Raw genomic sequence first — 19841 nt, forward strand, 5'->3', positions numbered from 1 at the left:
AGGTCCTATGACTCCAGAGCTCTTTCTACCATGTGTCACAGCCTCTCCACTGGAAGACAGAAGAGTCCTTTTGCCTTTTAATCGCATTGGGGACAAGCGTTTGCTCCAGCACACCTCTGCGGCTTCACCTCCAGGCCTCTCGTAAGTCAGAGGATAAGCCTTCGTAAAGGCTGCAAGAGTGACAAGTTCCAGGCTTCCCTCTGCCCCTCGACAAAACGTTCAGAATCCACTAAGCTCAGCTCACAGGTTCTCCATCTGTATCGGCTACTCACTTAGCTGAGCAGCTTCGGGGGAGCTGCCGCCTCTCTCTGGGCCTCAGTTTCCCCCTTTATGTGACAAGGAATTATAGGACTTGCTCTCCACCCTCAGCCGCATCTGAAAAGCTCTTTGTGGACGTACTGATCTCGCCTCATCCTCACAAGCCCTCCGGGAGAAGATGAGCATCTCTGCTTCGCTGGTGGTGAAACCGAGGCACAGAGCAGGGAAACGACCGCAGCCAGGATGTGAACCAGACTGTGGCTCAAATCACCAAGGCTCTTCAAGTCCTAAAATCCCCGTCTAATAAAAGAAACATGAATGTGCTTCCCGCTTGCTGGAACCTTCCATGTTCAACATCTTACCTGCAGTGACGTCACCGTGGACAGGTCCTTCAGTTTCCCTTCTTCATCTTTTAGGTTATAGCCCTCGGGTCTTTTGTCACGTTCGGTAATCTTCCACAATTTGATAGTTTTATCTTTAAAAACAGAACAAAGTGAAACAAGACCCATGATTAACACTGGCCCAGAGAGGAACACACACGGTATGTACTCCACTAGATAAGGGTGCATCGATCCAGAAATTCCTCAACCGTCGTCCTTTGCTTAGACATGTAGCTTCTTTCTAAATAATTTTACCCCTACGTAAACTGGTGCAACGAACACCTTGGCGTATAGAACATTTGTCTTCTTTCCCTAGCTCCCCACAATTGGTCCTAATGGTGAAATTGCTAGGTCAAAGGGTATGACACGTTTAAGAGTAGTTATCAATCTCTAAACCGATTTCCAGGAACACTGGACTAATGCAACTTCCTACGTTTTTCAGCCCTTCATTGACGGACGACAGAGAGTACCCCGTTTTATTTCTGCCATCCACAACAGCTCTCCTGCAGCCTCCAGAAGTTTTCTAGAATGCTGCCAAGAACTTCAAAAGAATGATCTTTAGTGGTTGTTGTGGTTCATTTTATGTGTCAATTTGGCTAAGCCACGGGACCCAGATATTTGGTCAAACGTGTGAAGGTGACGGTGAAGGTACTTTCTAGATGAGACCCGTAGAATAATGCAGACCACCCTCCATAGTGTGGGTGGGCCTTCTCCAATCAGCTGACGGCCTTCAGAGACAAAAGACTGAGGTCCCCGAGGAAGAGGGCATTCTGCCAGCAGATGGCCTTCGCAGCTCTTCCCTGGGTCTCCTGCCTGGCCTGATGGCTTTGGACTTACCAATCCTCTACCACTGCTTGGGGCCAAGTCCTTAAAATAAACTTCTCTCTCTCTCTATCTGTATCTACACCTACACACACACACACACACACACACACACACACACACACACACTCATCCTGTTGGTTCTGTCTCTCCAGAGAACCCTGACTTCTACAGTAGCCAAAAGAAACACACCATGTTCCTGAGAAGAAGGGGGAGAAAAACAATTAAACACTTGATAGGTGTCCCAGGTCATGCCCTCAGGAAAGGGTGAAGCTGAGACTTACACTGAGGGTTGGGACTTAAGCGTGGGGTATTAGGAGGCTCCTGAAGCTGAACTTTCCCCCAGAGAGGCGGGAGGAGAATGGCACATCCCTCTGAAATGATTTTTTTTTTTAAAGTAGCACCTGTATGAGGCTCAGAAGGTGCCAGCCTGTTCTAAGCCCGTCATGTTATTTCATTTCCTCTTCTCAATAACCCCATGAGGCAGGCACTACCCTTCACGGTTCAGAAGAGGAAGTGGCAGGGCTGGGCCATGGGCCACATCGGGGCCCACGGCCCAGCAGCTGTGCAGGGGGAGGACCTCTGGCTGCCTCCGCTCCAGGTGGGGGAGGACGAAACAGAGCTTGCTGAGTGGGACGTATGCCCAGCACCCCTGTGGGACACAAACCCTGCACTTGGTGCAGAAGCACATAATCAGAATGGCAGGAGCCACAGAGGGCAAGCCTGGGGTCAGCAGGGGCACCTGACTCAGCTGAGAGGTCAGAGAAGGCTCCATGGGAGGTGACACCCAGCAGAGGCTGAAAGAGGGAGGAGAGGGTTGGCCAGGGACGGGGAGGAGAAGGCAGGCCTTTGGGCACACAGGTGGGTTGGCAGGACTGAGTCTGACCCGTTTCAGAGATGCCTTAAGAGCCACTCTGAGGCGTCTGGACTCCCTCAGGGAAGGCAGGTGACATCGTGTCATAAGGCTCCCTCATGCTGCAGCAGTGCTAGCTAGTCTCGGGGTACTGGGCAGGCACCAGGCACCATCCCTCCTTACCCTCACCATAACCCAGAGGGAGCCGCACAGGTGAGGAAACAGGCTCAGGGGGCAAGGCCACGGAGCTGGGACAGAATCCAGGCCCGTCCTCCTCCTCCTCCCCCAGGCACCTCTGAGGATGGGGTGAGAGACGAAAAAGGATGGCAGCGGCCGTGGGAAGCGGAGCCTCTGGCCCCAGGCCCAGCGCTGGCCAAGGCAAGATGGCCCCAGGGGCCATGCCCCGAGTGGACCTCAGAGAAGCAGAGTCCAGGCAGGAGCCTCCTCAGGGACCTGAATGGCACAGTGGTCAGCCAGGCTCCTGAACCAGTGCTCCTGTCACACCATCTAGTGACGACCTTCACTCTGGGTGGCCTGGGGCTCTGGGGTGCAGATAAAGAGTTAAGTTTGCCTTGTGTTCCTGTGTTCCTTGACCTGGCCTCCTTCATCAGGAATATCAAGCCTGCACCCCAGAGAAAAGAAGTCACATGATGCTCAAGGCTCTGCTACGTGTGATTGTGGGAAGGGCACCGTGGCCAACCAGGGAAAAGGCTGAGGACGCTATGGCACAGCCACTGGATAGAATGTACATGCTGCTCAGAATGCTGCTTTTTAGGAGTTCCAAAGACCTAGAGAAATGCTCAGAATATAAGTGCAGTGAAAAGTAGCATTTGATGATACACTGCGACATCACAGGCCCACACAGGCACACACACACAGGCACACACATGATCGGGTACACATGCACGCCGTCACACACATGATCGGGCACACGTCTGCACACACACATGATCGGGCACACACGTCTGTACACACACATGATCAGGCACACACGTCTGCACACACGATCGGGCACACACGTCTGCACACACACATGATCGGGTACACGTCTGCACACACACATGATCGGGCACACACGTCTGCACACACATCTGCACACACACATGATCGGGTACACACACACACATGATTGGGTACACACGTCTGCACATACACATGATCGGGCACACACATGCTCTGGCACACATGCACACACACATGCACACAGGCACGCCGCCTCACCGTTGGTGGACAGGAGGGAGTGGGCAGCATTCTGCTGTGGGAGCCATTTGATCTTGTTGATTTTCTCCTCTATCTCCAGGCTCTTGAGATAGTCGAACTCCGGCTCGTGGCTCTGGAAAGTGCTGTAGACGTCATACTCGCCCTGGCTGTGAGGCGTATTTTTACTCTGCAAGGAAACCCAGACAGGGGGCCTGAGCTCCAGGATGGCGGGACGGGTGCGAATGGGCACAGGGCCAGGCAGGGAGGACTTAAACTGAGGAGGGCCCGACAGCCACCGCGACCAGGCGTCCAGCAGTGTCAGTGGATCCAGCCCATCAAGGGCCAAAGGAAACTGCTTTCCAGATGGTCAGTAATGTGCTGTGAGGCCAGGCCAAGCCCCACTCTAGTCCAAGTAGGGACAACAGCAACCAGGCTAGCTCACATTTACTGAGCACCTACTACGTGCCGGACACAGAGCTAAGTGCACCTCGCGCCTCATCTCCTTCTAACCTTGAGGCCCCTCTGTGGTGGGAACCATGACCCTCCCAATTTTAAAGGGGAGCAGGTGGAGGCTCAGGGGTAAAGGGACCTGCCAAGGCCACGTGCCGTCACTCACTCCACCGGGGTCTGTCTGACACAGAGGCTCTGACATTCTCCTCACGTCCAAGTGTCCAATGGGGCCTGACTTGAGGAACGAACGCATCTGAAGCAGATTTTACATGGGGGCAGAATATGTAATGTCAGACCTCAGACTATCTTCCCCTGACTTTCCTCAGTCAGTGGGGCCCATGCTGGTGTAGGCAGCAGAGCTCCATATAATAAGGACCCGCACTGCTGGTGGAGCCCCAAAATAGTGAGGTGATGAGTCCATCACAGGGACCACTTTCCCAGTAGAAAACTCAAGTTTGTATGACAACATGAAACTACAACCAGAAGCATATCCACCTGGGAGCAAATCCAAGACATTCAACCAAGCACAACTTCAAGTTTTCTGTTAATTTTTAAAAAGTGTACCTTGTAAAATTTCTATACCTGTCTTGCTTCTGGAAAGCTTTAAAGTTCTTCAGTATTTTTGCCTCTAATTCACTTCATCGCCAATGAGCACTGGCGATGACAAAGGTCAGCGGGACCAGAATTAAGAAAAAAAATTAAAGGAGAAAAACTCAAAACTGAGAAACATGCATCTATCACTGTAATTTCTTTCTGCAGTTTGGCAAAAAAAAGGCTTGGCTTTGCAATCCCTGGTGGGATACACTGGTCCTTCTCGTGAAATCCAACACGCTCCAGCCACAGGGCCACGTTTGGATAACGAGTTCCAGCGGTCCACTTTCTGGCTGTGTGTCCTTCAAACTCTCTGAGCTCTGGTCTCCTCCTCTGTCAAGCGAGGATGATAAAAGCACCTACTAACACCGCTAGGCTGTCAGGGGGGTGAAGTCAGCACTCCAGGAACCTCAGCTCTGGGTACAATGCTGTGGAAATGAATGACAGAAGAATGGCCCCCCAGCTCCTATCTTTTCTCCACTCTTCCCTGTCCCTCTCCTTCTCCTCCCCCACCTCCTTCTTTAGCATATAATCCCAGCACTTGTTTGATGCTGAGATTCCCCCTCTCAGAGGCAGGGTGCTGTGTAAGCAACAGGCCACAAACCATCCTGGTTTGAGTGTCTTGTCTTGGCTCACTAGCGGGGTGACTTCCCCAAGAGTCCTCATCTGTAAACTCGGGTGTCAGTCCCCACTCTCTGAGGTGGGCAATGAGAATGTAGCAAGGTGTCTGCACAGAGTAGGTGCTCAAGAAAGCGGCCTTTTTATCACAAGGTTCTTTTAGTAGTTCAGAAATGGCACTGCTGGGCAGGTTGATCCAGGCCACCCCTGTCTTACCCGAATTGTGCTGGACAACAAAGGTCATTGGGGCAAGGGCCCCAGAACAGAGCAAAATCACAGCCCCAGCCTGAGGGCCGACCCCAATGCTGCAGAAGACTTCCTGTCTTCCCAGCTGTGGCCGGGACAGCGCCAGCTCACCCACCAGAGGGCAGTTTAATTGGAGGCTTATCCCAGGGCAGCAGCTGGCTCTGCCTGTCCTGACTGCCTGTCTGGGGTCCAGGACACAGCGAGCAGTCAACAAGCATCTGCTGAGTGGACGCAGTGGCCTCCCTCCCCCCGACATGCCGGGTCCCATCCCTGCACCCCCGTGTACCCTTTCCATCCAGCCCTGGGAGCCTGTGGGAAGGCAAGTGAGTGTCTCCTAAGAGACCACCCTGGTAGGAAGCCTCGGGCACCTGTGGGATGGAGCCCCCACCCCCGGCCCCACCGCACCTCTGGCTCCCGCTGGAAGATGACCACCCGGCCACCCTTGTCGCCTGTGGCCAGCAGCTCTCCGGTGTGGTTGAACTCCACGGTAGAGATGATATCGGCTGCGGGGGAGACAGGAAAGGGTGGCTCATTAGGACCCCTGTGCAAGTCAACACAGCTGCCCCCCCGCCCCCCGGAGGCCCCTGCACCCCTGGGACGGTCACCATCGGGAACAGGAGCCCGGGAAGTCGGAGCACTGATGAGGGGCCGCTGGTCCCCACGCAACCCCCTGCCTCCTGGCTGCAGGCAGCGACCTGTTCTTGTGGGCGCTTCACTCTTCTCTGCTTCCTTCCTTCCTCCCTTCCTTCCAGGAGCAGTTTGGGGGTTTCCTCGGATGCCAACCAGGTGACCGGGATGGAAATCTGGCACTGAGGGGGCCTCCACGACCCACTCCCACGGTAGCCCTCCCTGTCCCCCGCCGAGCTGCCCATGGACGGGACCCTGTGACCTTCCCATTCCTGGCCTGGACCGAAATCTCTAATCCGACTTGAGCACCATGGATCTACTTTCAAACAAACGGCACCTCTGACCACGCCTCCCGGCGCATCACGTCGGGTACTTAACTGGCCTCCCCCGACTGGATTCTCCTTATCGCCACCAGGGTGAAGGTTCACCTGCGTCACGGGGTGTCCCTGCTCAAAACCCTCCTCTGGCCCCAAACCGAATCCTGGTCCCTGAGCTAAGTGTCTCGTGCCTCATCTCCTCCTACCCTTGAGTCTCAGGTGATGGCAGTTCCATCCTTCTGCTGGCTGGGGGCAAAAGGCTTAAAGTCACCCTGATACCTTCCCCTGTCTCTCGCTCTACCTGTCTACTTCTCCTCCTCTCATGCTCCACCTCTAATCCTACTGGCTCTCTCTTCACAATCTATCCAACTCCAACTACTCCTCCCAGCCTCTCCCCTGGACAGATGACTGAGGCAGCCTCCTCTGGCTCTCCTCGCCTCCTCCCTGCCCCGGATACAGGCTAGCCTCACCAGGGCGGCGAAAGGGAGCCCCCTGGAAACCCTCCAGTGGGCCCCATTCTGCCTCAGAGTAAAGCAAAGATCTCTGTGGTATACGGCCGTTTGCAATCACGTCCCCGGAGAAAGACCACATCAGAAGCCCAAACCCGCCCCCTCTCCTGCCCCTGCACACGAGACGTGGCATGCTGAGCACCTTGCATGGGTAACCTGCCCCCCCCCGCCCCCGTCTCTGAGCGTGGCCCTGTGGTTTGCTTTGGCACCGGCAGACAAGCGGCTGCCCTGCACCTCTGCCCCTGCAGGAGAAGGACCTGCCCAGACAGCTCGAAGTCCAGAGGGAAAAGGGAGGAGGACATGTGTAACACAGCCACCCCGAAGCCAGCCCTGGGCAGGAAGGGGCCTCGTGGCCCAAACAAGCCTACAGCCGCGGAATCGGCAGACCAGTGATAAAAAGTGTTTCTCGTTGAAAGCCAGGCAGTTCTGGGTTTTTAACTCCGGAAAAGTAACTGACGCCCTGTCCCCCGCCCCACCGCGCTCTCCCACTCCTGACTCCCGGCTCCTTGCTTTTCTCCAAAGCACCGGCTACCTTTTGTGTCAAGACCTGTTCTCCCAGACTCGAGTGATTTTCCCACGTTCATTCAGCAAATGCCTTTTACTCCAATCAGTATCTAATAGAAGCAGCTCCTGCCCTGCCCTGGCCTCCTGAGCCACAGGTAAACGCCAGCTCTGACGGCGAACGTAAAGAGGAGAACCGGTGAGGGGCTGGGTTATTCATCAATCAAGAGAAACGCACATTTCGTTAAACTCAAAAAGACATGCCAAGGCAAGGAAAGCAGCTCTTTGGGAAACGCTCTCTGAGCGTGCGGCTGGGTGTGGGCTCAGGCCCCGGCTGCCTGACACGGGCCCAGGGACCCAGGAAAGGCACAGCAGCGCCGGGCTGCCCTGACGGGGCACTGCTTCTTGCGATATCCTATCAGCACCCCCTTAGGGGGAAGGAACAGGATGTAACATTGTATATAAAATGTTTTTAATTACATAGACCAGTGATCACAGCCATGTTAAATAGCAAACTGGGCAGAAGGAAAAAAACTGAAGACAATTTTCCATCGTGTTAGCAGAGGTTGCTTTAAGGTGCTTAAAATATTTTTCCTTCTCTTTCTACTTTTCTATGTTTTCTAGATTTTTCTGTAATGAAGGCATATTTTAATAGCTCTATCGAGAGAGAATGGATATACAGAAAAATGCACACATTTAATATAATACATATGATTTGACAAGTTTGCACATATGCATAATTTATATTGTTTTTATGGTGGAGAACTAACAATGCTGCTAAATTAAAATGGCAGCGTATCCACTGGTACCCAGAGCAAATGTGGACCATAAATGCTGGATGGTTACCACAGTAACAGACACTACTGTTTGTGGGCAATTTACAATTTATGTGTCAGTTTCCTATCCACTGCCTCCTCTGATCTCACGCCAGCCCCAGAAGGGGGTGTGACTGTGATTTCTATTGGTGGCTCAGGAGATGGAGGTCCCTGCCTGGCGATATCCTCCCGAATTCATGGACCAGTTAGAAGTCCTGGGTTGGATCTTGGCTCCAATGCCTCGGCTGTGTGGCCTTGGGTTGGTCATACCACTTCTCTGAGACCCGTTGCTGTCATCTGTGGTATGGCTAACGTGGAGTCTGCCCAGGAGTAGAAGACAAAGTGAGACAGTGGAGGTGAGAGGGTTTGGGAAGCAGGAAGGAGCAGGACTCTAAGGAAGGAGCAGTTAACAACGTTTACCAAGCAGAAAGCTAACGCTCTTTCTCACCTTTGATTCTGGCCTCCGCAGAATTCGCAGCGGTCAGCTCAGAAAGGTGCGCAACGAACCTGTGGCTAAACCTCAGCTTTGGGGGTCCTGACCACCAGCCCCTCCAGTCCTGTCCTGCAAATTTACGGAACAGCTACTGGAACTCAAGCCAGGGCATTGCGTCCTCAGGCCCTGGGCTGGTGGATGTTTTAACATCTATTCATTGTGACAGTAAGTGTCCTCTAGGGCTCGCCTTAGGAAAAGTTACCTCCCTGAGTGCTCGAAGCTCTCATTAGTAAAACCATGAAAGTAAAAAGCCCGTCCTCTCATCTAGGAATGTTTCACTCATCGCCAGCCCGAAAACCACCTCCTCCAAGAAGCCTTCCTGGAGAGCCCCTCTACCAACCCGTTCAGTGGTCTCTCCTATGACTACAGTCTCACGCCCATTGTGTGACCCTCATTGTGTGCTGAGCCCTTCCCGAATGGGGGTGTCTGTGTCCATGTTGCCTCTCAGTGATGGGGTTGATAATATCAGTGCACGTTTCTTAGGCACCAGGCACTCTGCTCAACCTTTCCTCTTCCACTTCTGCTCAGAGCCTAGTGGTTCCTCTTGGATCAGCTCTCTCACTCGTAGCAGCTCTAAGCCCTCAGCAGATAAACACCAAGTCAGAAGTACCTGAAGGCACTGGATGAGGACCAAATGCAGGCAGACTCTACAGGGCAGTTGGCAGTTGGGACTGGTTGAGTTTCCCTTTTTCATAGCTTTTAGCCTAAGGACAGGCCCCAGTCTGTTCCACATGGCTGCTGAAACTTAGATAGAAAGTCATACTCTTCAGGATCCATAAACCAGAAGACAGAGTCTGGGGAAACCCTAGTAGCTGGAAAGTGAGGGGGGTAAATCCTGGAAAGGGGTGTTCACAGAGGGGTCCTCAAATGTAGCATATAAACTCTGCCCAAATCTTTGGCTCACTGCAAAACACACATACAACACACACAAACACACACACACATGCACACACTCACACACACACACACACACACACACACACACACACACACGACGGGCTTCAAGTCCCCCAACTAAGGCTAAGCGTAAGCTGGGGTTTTTCCTGCTGCCCTGATGACAAGCTGAGTTCAACCAAGTAACCTGCTCAGAAATACAATATGTAACCAAAATCCTCCTTGGGGGACAGAATAAACATCTAGAGACTCTACAATGCCATCGTTCAGAACACCCGGGATAGAATCGAAAAGTATACGAAGATGTACAAAGAAATAGGAAAACATCACACATACTAGTTTAATACAAAGACAATCGATGAAAACTGACCCTGAAATACCCCGGGTACCAGAATTAGGAAATGAAGATTTTTAAAGTAGCTACTGTAACAATGCTCAAGGATGTAGAGGAAAACTCACTCCTCCTGCGTGAAAAGAAAGGAAATTCAACAAACAGAAACTATTTTAAAAAACAAATAAATGAATATTCTGTAACTGAAAAATATAATACCTAAAACAGAAAATCACTGAATTGCTGAACAGAAAATTTGCGATGACAGAAGAGTTAGTCAACTTGGAGATATATCAATAGAAATGACCCAATCTGAAAAACAGAGAGAAAATACATTTTAAAATGAAAAGAACAGATCTTCAGGGATCTGCGGGACAACATGAAAAGGTCTCACATACACGTAAATGGGGGTTCCAGGAGGAGAGGAGAGAGAAGAGAGTAGAAGAAAGACTTGAAAACATAATGACCGAAAAATTCTCCATTATCGTAAAGACATCAATTTACAAATTTAGGAAGCTCAGCCAACTCAAAAATCAGCATAAATACCAAGAAAATCATACCTAACCATCAAACTGCTAAAAACCAAAGTAAGGAGAAAATTTTGCGAGCAGCTAGAATGAAAGCAACACGTTGCCTTCAGAGGCACAACGAATGCTGACTTCTTCTCAGAAATAATGAAGTCCAGATGCTCTTTGAAAGTCCCAAAAGAAGAGGGTACAGGGGGTCAAGTGTATGGTGACGGAAGGAGATTTGCCTCTGGGTGGTGAACACAGAGTGCAGTACACAGATGATGGATTCTAGAAGTGCACATTTGAAACCTATAAATTTCATTACCCAATGTCCCCCCAATAAATTTAATTTACAACAGCATACCCTCCAAAATAATACAGTACCAAAAATATTCTTTGTAATCTGTAAACCCAGCATTCTGTAACCAGTGGAACTATCCCCAGGAATGATGGGCACGTAAGGACACTTCCCTTCCGGCCGCGTGGCCCACGGATCCCATTTCAGGACAACCCTGCTGTCCTGTCATCACTCGCCCTTTACAGACAAGGCCACTTGGTTGAGGGGTCAGGCCCTTGCCCAAAGCCACATGCATGGTGGAGCCTTTGCAACGCACGCCTCCAACAGGTCCCTGCCCCCGCCCCACAGGGCCTCAGGGTGACACTTGCTGACCCCTCATGCTCAGGTCCCAACTCAGCCATTGGGTGGGGTCTGCCAAGCCCACCCATGATTGGTGGGTGCTCTAAGTCACCCTGTCACGAGCGAGGAAAAGTCCCATGAACACCCATGCTGCCTTTCCACGTGTGAGGTCCCGTCTCCTCTGCTGCCACTCTGGGGAGTCCCCCAAATGGCGAGGCAGAGGTGGCAGAGGCAGTTTGGCCCACCGGGCAAGGAGGCACCAGTCCACCCCCTGGGACCGGGCCCAGCACAGCCCAGTCAGTGGAGCCACCTGGCCAGGGAGCCAGGGAGCCACAGCTGGTCCAACATAGACTCAGGAAGAAGTCAGAAGGGGTGTCCAGCCCAGTGACAGGTCCACAGTGGGAGCTGGAGCCAGAGCTGGGCAGTCAAAGATGGTGCCAGGGTTGAACTGTGTCCCCCAGAATATTCGCTGAAGTCCTAACCCCTGCACCTGTGACTCTGACCCTATTTAGAAATAGGATCTTTGCAGATGATCGCGTTAAAATGCGGTCAGACTGGATGACACTGGGCCCTAAATCCAATGACTGGTGTCTTCCTAAGCAAGCCGTGTGAAGACACCGGGGCACACAGACACATGGGGACAAGGCCATGTGACAACAGAGGCAGAGATTGGAGTGACGGCTGCAAGCCCAGGGATGCCGTGGATTGCCATCCAGCTGCCCAGAAGCTGGAAGAGGCCGGGCACAGATTGGCCCCAGCAGCTTTCAGACACGGTCAGCCCCAGTGACACCTTGACTACGGACTTCCAGACTACAGAACTGCGAGTGAATGATTCTCTGTTGTTTGAAGCCATTCAGTTTGTGGTGATTGTCATGGCTGCCCTAACCAAACAGAACAGAGCTGTGACAAGAGGCCGTGTAGCACCAGCCCTGGCGGACACGGCTGCAGCCTGGGCTGTGACTCCTGCTTGTGTCACATGGGGGAGGGTCAGCCCTTGGATCTCAAAGATGCCCACTGTGACTGTCATCAAGAAGAAGGAATTCCAGGGCCGGCCCGGTGGCTCAGGCAGTTGGAGCTCCATGCTCCTAACTCTGAAGGCTGCCAGTTCGATTCCCACATGGGCCAGTGGGCTCTCAACCACAACATTGCCAGTTCAATTCCTCGAGTCCCACAAGGGATGGTGGGCAGCGCCCCCAGCAACTAAGATTGAACACGGCACCTTGAGCTGAGCTGCCGCTGAGCTCCCGGATGGCTCAGTTGTTTGGAGCACATCCTCTCAACCACAAGGTTGCCGGTTCGACTCCCGCCAGGGATGGTGGGCTGCACCCCCTGCAAGTAGCAACAGCAACTGGACCTGGAGCTGAGCTGCGCCCTCCACAACTAAGACTGAAAGGACAACAACTTGAAGCTGAACAGCACCCTCCACAACTAAGATTAAAAGGACAACTTGACTTTGAGAAAAAAAAAAAGTCCTGGAAGAACACTGTTCCCCAATAAAGTCCTGTCCCCTTTCCCCAATAAAATCTTTAAAAAAAAAAAAAAAGAAGGAATTCCAGTTCCAGCCCTGGTATGTAATAGCTGTGTGACGTCACCCCAAGCACTCACCCTCTCTGAGCCCCGAATGTCTCATCGACGAAATGGGAATGACAGAAGAGTTAGTCAACTTGGAAATATATCAATAGAAATTACCCAATCTGAAAAACAGAGAGAAAATGGCCACAGGTCTCTTAGGGTTTATGTGAAATTCAAATGATCTGTGGACTGGACAGTTCCCTGGAAACTCTGGTGGAGGCCTGCACACGCGAGGGGGAGATGACGGTTACTGTCGGGGGACTCCTGCCCTGCTGGCCCATCAGTGTCCATCACTGTAAGCGCTGTCGACACCACGAATGATCCATCAGATGTCGGAGCTCACGGCAGAGAGGGGGCCCTTGGAAAGCCCGGCTCGATCCCTCTGGTGGGACTGTTGCATTTAATTAGTGTTGTCAGAGGCATCGGCCGATGAGAAGGGCGGGAGAGGAGAGGAGTCAGCCTGCTGCGGAATGGAAGTTTGGTGAGAGGAAGAAGGCGTGTGCCCGCATCGGCCTGGGGTAGGACTTGATGAGCAAGTGTCACCAGCATCTTCTCTGGCTCACGTGGGAGGGGTGGTCAGGCGGGACCTGGGGAAGGAGACGAGTGAGGCCAGCTGGCCCTCGAGGGTGCTCCGAGTCCAGGGAGAGAGATGTAGGAGGCAAAGAGCTGGCTGGGAAAGCGACAGTGTCAGGTGGGGTGGGTGGGATCCAAGAGGGCCTCCTGGAGACAGGAACACAGGAGTGGGGTCTTGGGGAGTAAGGAGGGGCTCCAGACTCGCGGCACTGATGGCCCCAATCAGTGGCTTCCTGTAGCCACACCCTCCCCGTGACTGCAGCTCCTCCCAGAGGTGGAGCCTACTGCCCACCCTTGACTGCCATGGCCTGTGACTTGTTTTGGCCGACAGAACGTGGAGGAAGTGAGGGTGCTGTTCCAAGCCTAGACGGCAAGAAGCCCTGAGCGACTGCTCTCTGTCGGAACCCTGCTCTGCCATCGATACACCAGGCTGGCGCGCTGGAGGATGGGAGACGGTGTGCAGCAGACGCAAGCCACTGCAGCTGAGGCCATCCTGGGCTGGTCTGCAGCCAGCCCATCCCCAGACGTGGGACAGAGCCCAGCCAAGACCAGCGGACACCTTCCTGACCCACAACTACGGCGTGTGCGTGCCTGAGCACAGTCAATGTGCGAGGAGACACCTAGCTGATCCATAGACTCAGGAACAATAGTAAATGCTTGCTGTAAAAGCACCGAGCTTTGGAGTGGCTTGTCACACAGCAGTGGCTGACTGAGACAGACGGTGGTGCCAGACACAGTTATATCACAGCACCTTTTAGGTAAAAACGTGGCCACGGAACCAGCAGGCTCGGGCTCAAGATCCCAAATCACCATTCACAGGACGTGTGGCCTGGAGCAAGTCCCATTTCCCCGAGACTCAGTTTCCTCCCGTCAAATAGGGACAATCTCACCGGACTCACACAGGCCATAGTGAGGCTATGGCTAACGGCCACGACAGGAGGCTAACGTGGGCTCCTCCCACCTCAGCTTCCGCAGAGGCACCGTAAGATGGGGTCCAGAGAGCACAGGGGGTGAGTCCTGAGCCCTGGACTGTGTGGCCCTAAGAACCTGCTCCAGGGTTTTGGACACCTTGAACCAGAATAGGTTATAGTAACAGTCACCACCTGGGTACTTCCTTTATACGGCACACAATGTTTATTTACTTCAATGGCTTTCAGTGTATTCACTGAGTTATGCAACCATCACCACTGTGTAATTCTATACGTTCCCATCACCCCAAAAAGAAACCCCATACCTGTTAGCAGCCACTCCCCGTGCCACACACCCTCAGCCGCTGGCAACCGCTCATCTGCTTCCTGTCTCTGTGGATTTGCCTCTTCTGAACCTTTCATAGAAACAGAATCCTACAGTCTAGGGCCTTATGTGTCCGGCTTCTTTCCCTCAGCATCATGTTCAACGTCACAGCGTGTTGTAACATGTCAGTCCTTTTACGGCTGAATAATATTCCAGTGGGATCATGATGGTTTTAAAGACAGGCCCCATTCCGTTCAAGCAGAAACCCCGTCCCCAGAAGGCACTGGGAGCCTATGAATGTCCCTTGGACCCTGACCCATGGTTGGCCCAGCTCTGCCAGCAGAGGGGAACAGAGCGAGTGGGGAGCAGCACTGCCCCTTCAGCAGGGCAGGTGTGAGGGAGGCCAGGGCAGTGGCTGCCAGCTCCTCCTGCCAGGCCAGACGGGCCCCTGCTGAGTAGCTGTTGGCCTGGCCTGCACAAGGCAGATGGGCCTGGGGACGGGGTGGGCGGGGCAGCTGTGGATCCGCCTGTGGTCAGCAGGACCCAGTCGGGGGGCTGGGTCGGATTCAAGGCCAGGTCGGACGGTGCTCACAGCAGGGCGACACTCCAGATGGGACTTCAGCACAGCCCTCCAGGTACCACCCCTCAATCAGACCCCAGTGGGCCCTCAAGTTGGACAGGCGGCCAAGGGCCAGCAGCTGGCCTGGGGACAGGGTCAAGGGGAAGGGGACTGACAGGAGACCCCCCACTCCCTGCCTCTTTTCTTGCAGCACAAGCTCCTGAAAGTCCTCAAAACACAGTCACCTGGCCTTCTCACCTACAGATGAAGATTCCGTGTCCCGCTCAGACCCCCTAGGTCCGAACTGCTGGCATCTGGAATCTGCATTTGACAGAGTCTTCCCGGGATGGGCTGAGGTTTGAGAGTGCTGACAGGGCTGGGAGTGAGAGAGCCCCATGTTAGTGGCTGCCTGATTCTCAGCAAGTTACATTCTCGGAGCCTCAGTTTCCTGATCTCTGAAATGGGTACAATACTATCATCTCAGGGTTGGTTGTAAGGATCTAAGGAGGCAACATTTATCAAAGTGCCTAGCAACAAGAAACTGCTCAAAAATTATTAGCTGTTGGGCTGGCCTGGTGGCTCAGGTGGTTAGAGCTCCATGCTCCTAACTCCGAAGGCTGCCGGTTCGATTCCCACATGGGCCAGTGGACCCTTAACCACAAGGTTGCCAGTTCAATTCCTCTAGTCCCACAAGGGTTGGTGGGCAGCGCCCCCTGCAACTACGATTGAACACGGCACCTTGAGCTGAGCTGCCGCTGAGCTCCCGGATGGCTCCGTTGGTTGGAGCGCATCCTCTCAACCACAAGGTTGCCGGTTCGACTCCCGCCAGGGATGGTGGGCTGCGCCCCCTGCAACTAGTAACGGCAACTGGACCTGGAGCTGAGCTGCGCCCTCCACAACTAAGACTGAAAGGACAACAACTTGAAGCTGAACGGCACCCTCCACAACTAAGATTGAAAGGACAACAACTTGACTTGGAAAAAAGTCCTGGAAGTACACACTGTTCCCCAATAAAGTCCTGTTCCCCTTCCCCCAATAAAATCTTTTTTAAAAAAATTACTAGCTGTAATTAGTACTATATTATTATTATTATTATTATTATTATTATTATTATTCATGCAAACTGAATCCTAACAGTGGCTCGATATGGAAACAAAGTTAATTAATTAATAAATATGAGAGAGAGAGTGGTTGAGATGTGGTGAATGTGCCATCGGAGAACGTGACGGAATCCCACCCTGTCCTGGCTATCATTTCACCCCTCGGAGCCTCAGTTTCCCCGTTTGTATAATGGTGACGACGAGAGCTGCCTGTGCTGGAGGGCTCTGCAAACTGTATGTGCTGTCCCACACCAGAATGGGGAGCACGCCCAGAGGAGGGGAATGGAGGCCTGACGCTGATCCAGACTGATCACTGGTGTCCGGGCCAGCTGGCCTGGGCTGGCTTCTGTCCGCCCCGTGCCCGGCTCCCGCAGGCCATGTCCTCCGCTCAGGCTGCAGCCAGTTCCTCAGACCCCAGTCGGCAGCTGGGCAGGTGGGGCCAAATGACCTGCTGACAAGAACTCCTTTCGAGCCTCATCACATCAGTGTGTCCATCAGACCTCATGCCAAGTGTCTGTCTATTCTAAGCGGTAGGGAGCCTGGGCGCAGGCACTAAGCTGAGTGCAGAGGTCACGGCTGGCCGAGCCCTCTGTCAGCCTCTCCTGCCTTTGCCCTGGCGCAGGCCATCATCGCTTCTCTCCTGGAAGACTGTGGCTGCCTCCTCTTTGAGCTGCCTGCCTTCGTCCTGGCCTAGTCTACCCAGAGGCCAGAGGGACTCTCGTGAAACGGACACTTCATCACATCCTGACACTCCCGAAAGCCTTCTGTGGCTCCCGTTGCCCCCGCTGCCCACACTCCCAATAAAACCCTCACTGTGTGCATTTCCCCACATGGGGCTATGTATTATTCAACAAGTATTTACTCAGCACCTACTAAGTGCCAGACCCTACGCTAGGCAACAGAAATTCAGAGGTGGCCAAATGGGCACCGTGCAGCCCTCCTAGACCAGCTGTCAGGAGGTGGCGAATAGACGAAGCAAACTGCACGTGTACACACAGAGCCAAGCTCCGTCCCCTCCCCCACCAGGACGGAAAGGCCTCGTGTCCCAGCCTCTGGGTGACAGCCCATTCCTGTTACGGGGTGACATGGGATGTAGGCAGTGTGTGGGACACCCCCAAAAGAGGGGCTGGAACAGCAGTGACAGCCCCATGAGGGCGCGGGCTTGGCCGGCAGACGGTCGGGGTCCCTCCAGCTCTGCTCTGGCTGTGGACCATTTGCAGTTAAACCTCCAGAGGCTCAGTCCCCTCATCTGTAAAGTGGGCATGATTGTGCCTGTGAAATGGGATGCAGCCGGCAAAGGCTGAGCCCAGGGCCTGGCACACAGCTGCCCACTTGGTTTTGCTGCTGTGCTCTCCATGGGCCCCACGTCACAGGCAGGGGCTCCTTGGGCCACCAGGCTCACACCTCGCTTCCTGGTAGGGATGAGTCCCACCTTCCTGGGTTCCCCTCTCCAGGGCTCGAGGCATAACCGTTCTGCTTGGAATACCAGGCAGCGGGCAAGGAGTGGCTTGGAGATGTTCCCGTCCTGGTGACACACTGGTGGCCCTGGGGGGACCTGGGTCCCAGTGTAGGGGGTCACTCACACTCGCGGAGCCGCCCTGCTGAGCTAGGAGCCTTACCCACGGTCAGTATGAGCGGAAACAGTGCTGGTGGGGAGGCATTCCACAGGGGAAGGGACATGCATCGCAGGGCGGGAGCACCCGTCCCAGGGAGGGCGGCAGCGGAGCAGAGGGAGGCAGAAGGGGGCCTCGAATGACACCCCTCTGGGAAGGCCTGCACAGCTCCCTGAAAAAGACCCACTCAGCCAAGGTAACACATGTGTCCTGTGACCGTCTGGACTAACTCACCCCTTCTGGTAAACCAGGAAGCAGAGCAGCCATGAACCCACCGAGGCCAGAATGAGCCACTTTGGGCTAATTAGAACCACAGAGCAGTTAGAGAACTTCAATTACTGCTCTCGGCAGGAAGGCGTCCCCACATCTGTGGGGTGATTAAGTCACATGCAAGGTATTAAAAAAAGGCGGGGCCCAGAGCAGCTCTGTCTCCCTTAAAGGGGCCGACTGTTCCTCTGTGGGGACAGAGCCTCTGAGACAGAACTTCCCATCCACTTCCTCAGCTACCCCACCCCTCCGCAATTTTTTATTGGACTAAATAAACAATAATAATAAAAGACAGAATCGAAATCGCAGTGAAGTCCCACCTGTGCTTCCAAGTGTGTGTAAAGTTTGAGACAGTGGCCCAGGAGAGGCCACTCCTCCTCTCCTGGGGGCTGGGCTCCCTGGAAGCCATCGAGGTCATCACTCCGGGAGCACGCTGATGCCCTCTCTGAGCTTGGAACCTACTCCTCTGCATGAATATTTAGTGCTAGGATTAAACATACAACCACCTCTTCTCTGCCACAACACTCTGCCGTCCCACCCCCAGCACTGTCACAGGGAAAGGAGCACTTGGGTGGGAGTCAGGAGCCAGCTCTCTCCCAAGCTGCCACCACCTCAGTGTTGAACCTTGGTTCTGCTCCATGGCCTCTGAGGGTCTCAGCTGGGTAATCTGTAAAGTGGGCACTGCTGGCTGGATCAGGAAATCAGAAGTTCTGCAACTCCACAACTTCCCAACATACCCGGGGACTAGAGTTGCCAGGTAAAAGACAGGACACAATCCTTTTTTAGTATCAGTATATCCCAAATATTATATGGGACATACTTAACCTAAAAAAATTGTTTGTTTTCTGAAGCCAAATTTAATTTGAGCAACCTGTCTTTTTGTTTGCTAAACCTGGCAACCCTATCAGGGACACAACCTATTTTAAACAGACTAACAGTGATTCTAACAGGGTGGGAGGATGGAGGGGAGAGGGAGGGGGAGGCAGCGGGTGGGAGGTGAGAGAGGGGCCTCCGACTAGAATCTCTCCAGATCAGTCACCTCTGCCTGAGAATCACTGAGCCAGGAAAAGCAGATCCCACAGTTTCCAATCAAGTGGTGACTGCAGCTCTTCGGGCACAGCTCCTATTATATACTTGTCTCCCCATTTCACAGATGAGGAAACCGAGTGAGTAGGGTTAAAGGAATTTTCCAAGGTCACAGAGTTTCAAGAAGAAGAGCTGGGTCAAGGCTACCCCACAGCCCTTCTTTCCTCCCACCTCTGTGTATCCAAAAGGAAAAGTGCAGTGCTCGAAACTGGCTCTTAGCAGACACTCAACTTTGGTTTGTTGAACAAATTAACAGATGAATAAATGAGTGGGGGGAATGAAGGAATGAACGAATGCCACAGGGAGGATAAACCTCTTCGAGCTCAAAGGCAGAAGGAAGACCCCCAATTTAATGATGGGGAAGGGACCCCCAGGCAACTCCATGCCAGCAGTAACACAAACACTTTCATTACTGTTTATGGCTTCCTGGGCTCACTAACAAATCCCCAGGCTCCCGGGGGTGATTAGGTGGGGGAGGGGCTGGGTCTGCTCCCAGGACACAAGGGAGCGTCCAGGTCTGGGAAAAGCCCAACTGGAATCCAGATGCTGACATGACAACATCAAGGAAACCTCATTTGCAAACCCAAATTAGTGCCACCCTGCTGATCATATAAAAGAAGGATGGGTGTTTAAAGCGAGCCCTGAACAAGCGTGGCCGCGGTAACGGTGTCACCCAGGAGCCGGGACAACTCGTAAAGAAAGGTTTCTGTCATCGAAACCCATTCGGTGACTTATGGATTCGGCTCAATTCTTTGTTTTGTATCCTGGCAGCAATCTCTTTTTCCCT

General features: G+C 53.3%; 1 protein-coding gene across 2 annotated transcripts in view; it reads right to left on the reverse strand.

The window, feature by feature from the left end:
• Positions 1–19841, reverse strand: part of PPP2R2C (protein phosphatase 2 regulatory subunit Bgamma) — a 109500-nt gene that overhangs the window by 34888 nt on the left and 54771 nt on the right. For both annotated transcript variants that reach the window (XM_033106459.1, XM_033106460.1), the window contains exons 2-4: positions 5824–5921; positions 3535–3700; positions 621–733 (exon numbers count right to left, since the gene is read on the reverse strand). In XM_033106459.1, coding sequence (XP_032962350.1) covers positions 621–733; positions 3535–3700; positions 5824–5921 — 377 coding nt within the window. The remainder of the gene's footprint in view (positions 1–620; positions 734–3534; positions 3701–5823; positions 5922–19841) is intronic.

The sequence above is a fragment of the Rhinolophus ferrumequinum genome, chromosome 5, assembly GCF_004115265.2.
Source record: "Rhinolophus ferrumequinum isolate MPI-CBG mRhiFer1 chromosome 5, mRhiFer1_v1.p, whole genome shotgun sequence".
NCBI lineage: Eukaryota > Metazoa > Chordata > Mammalia > Chiroptera > Rhinolophidae > Rhinolophus > Rhinolophus ferrumequinum.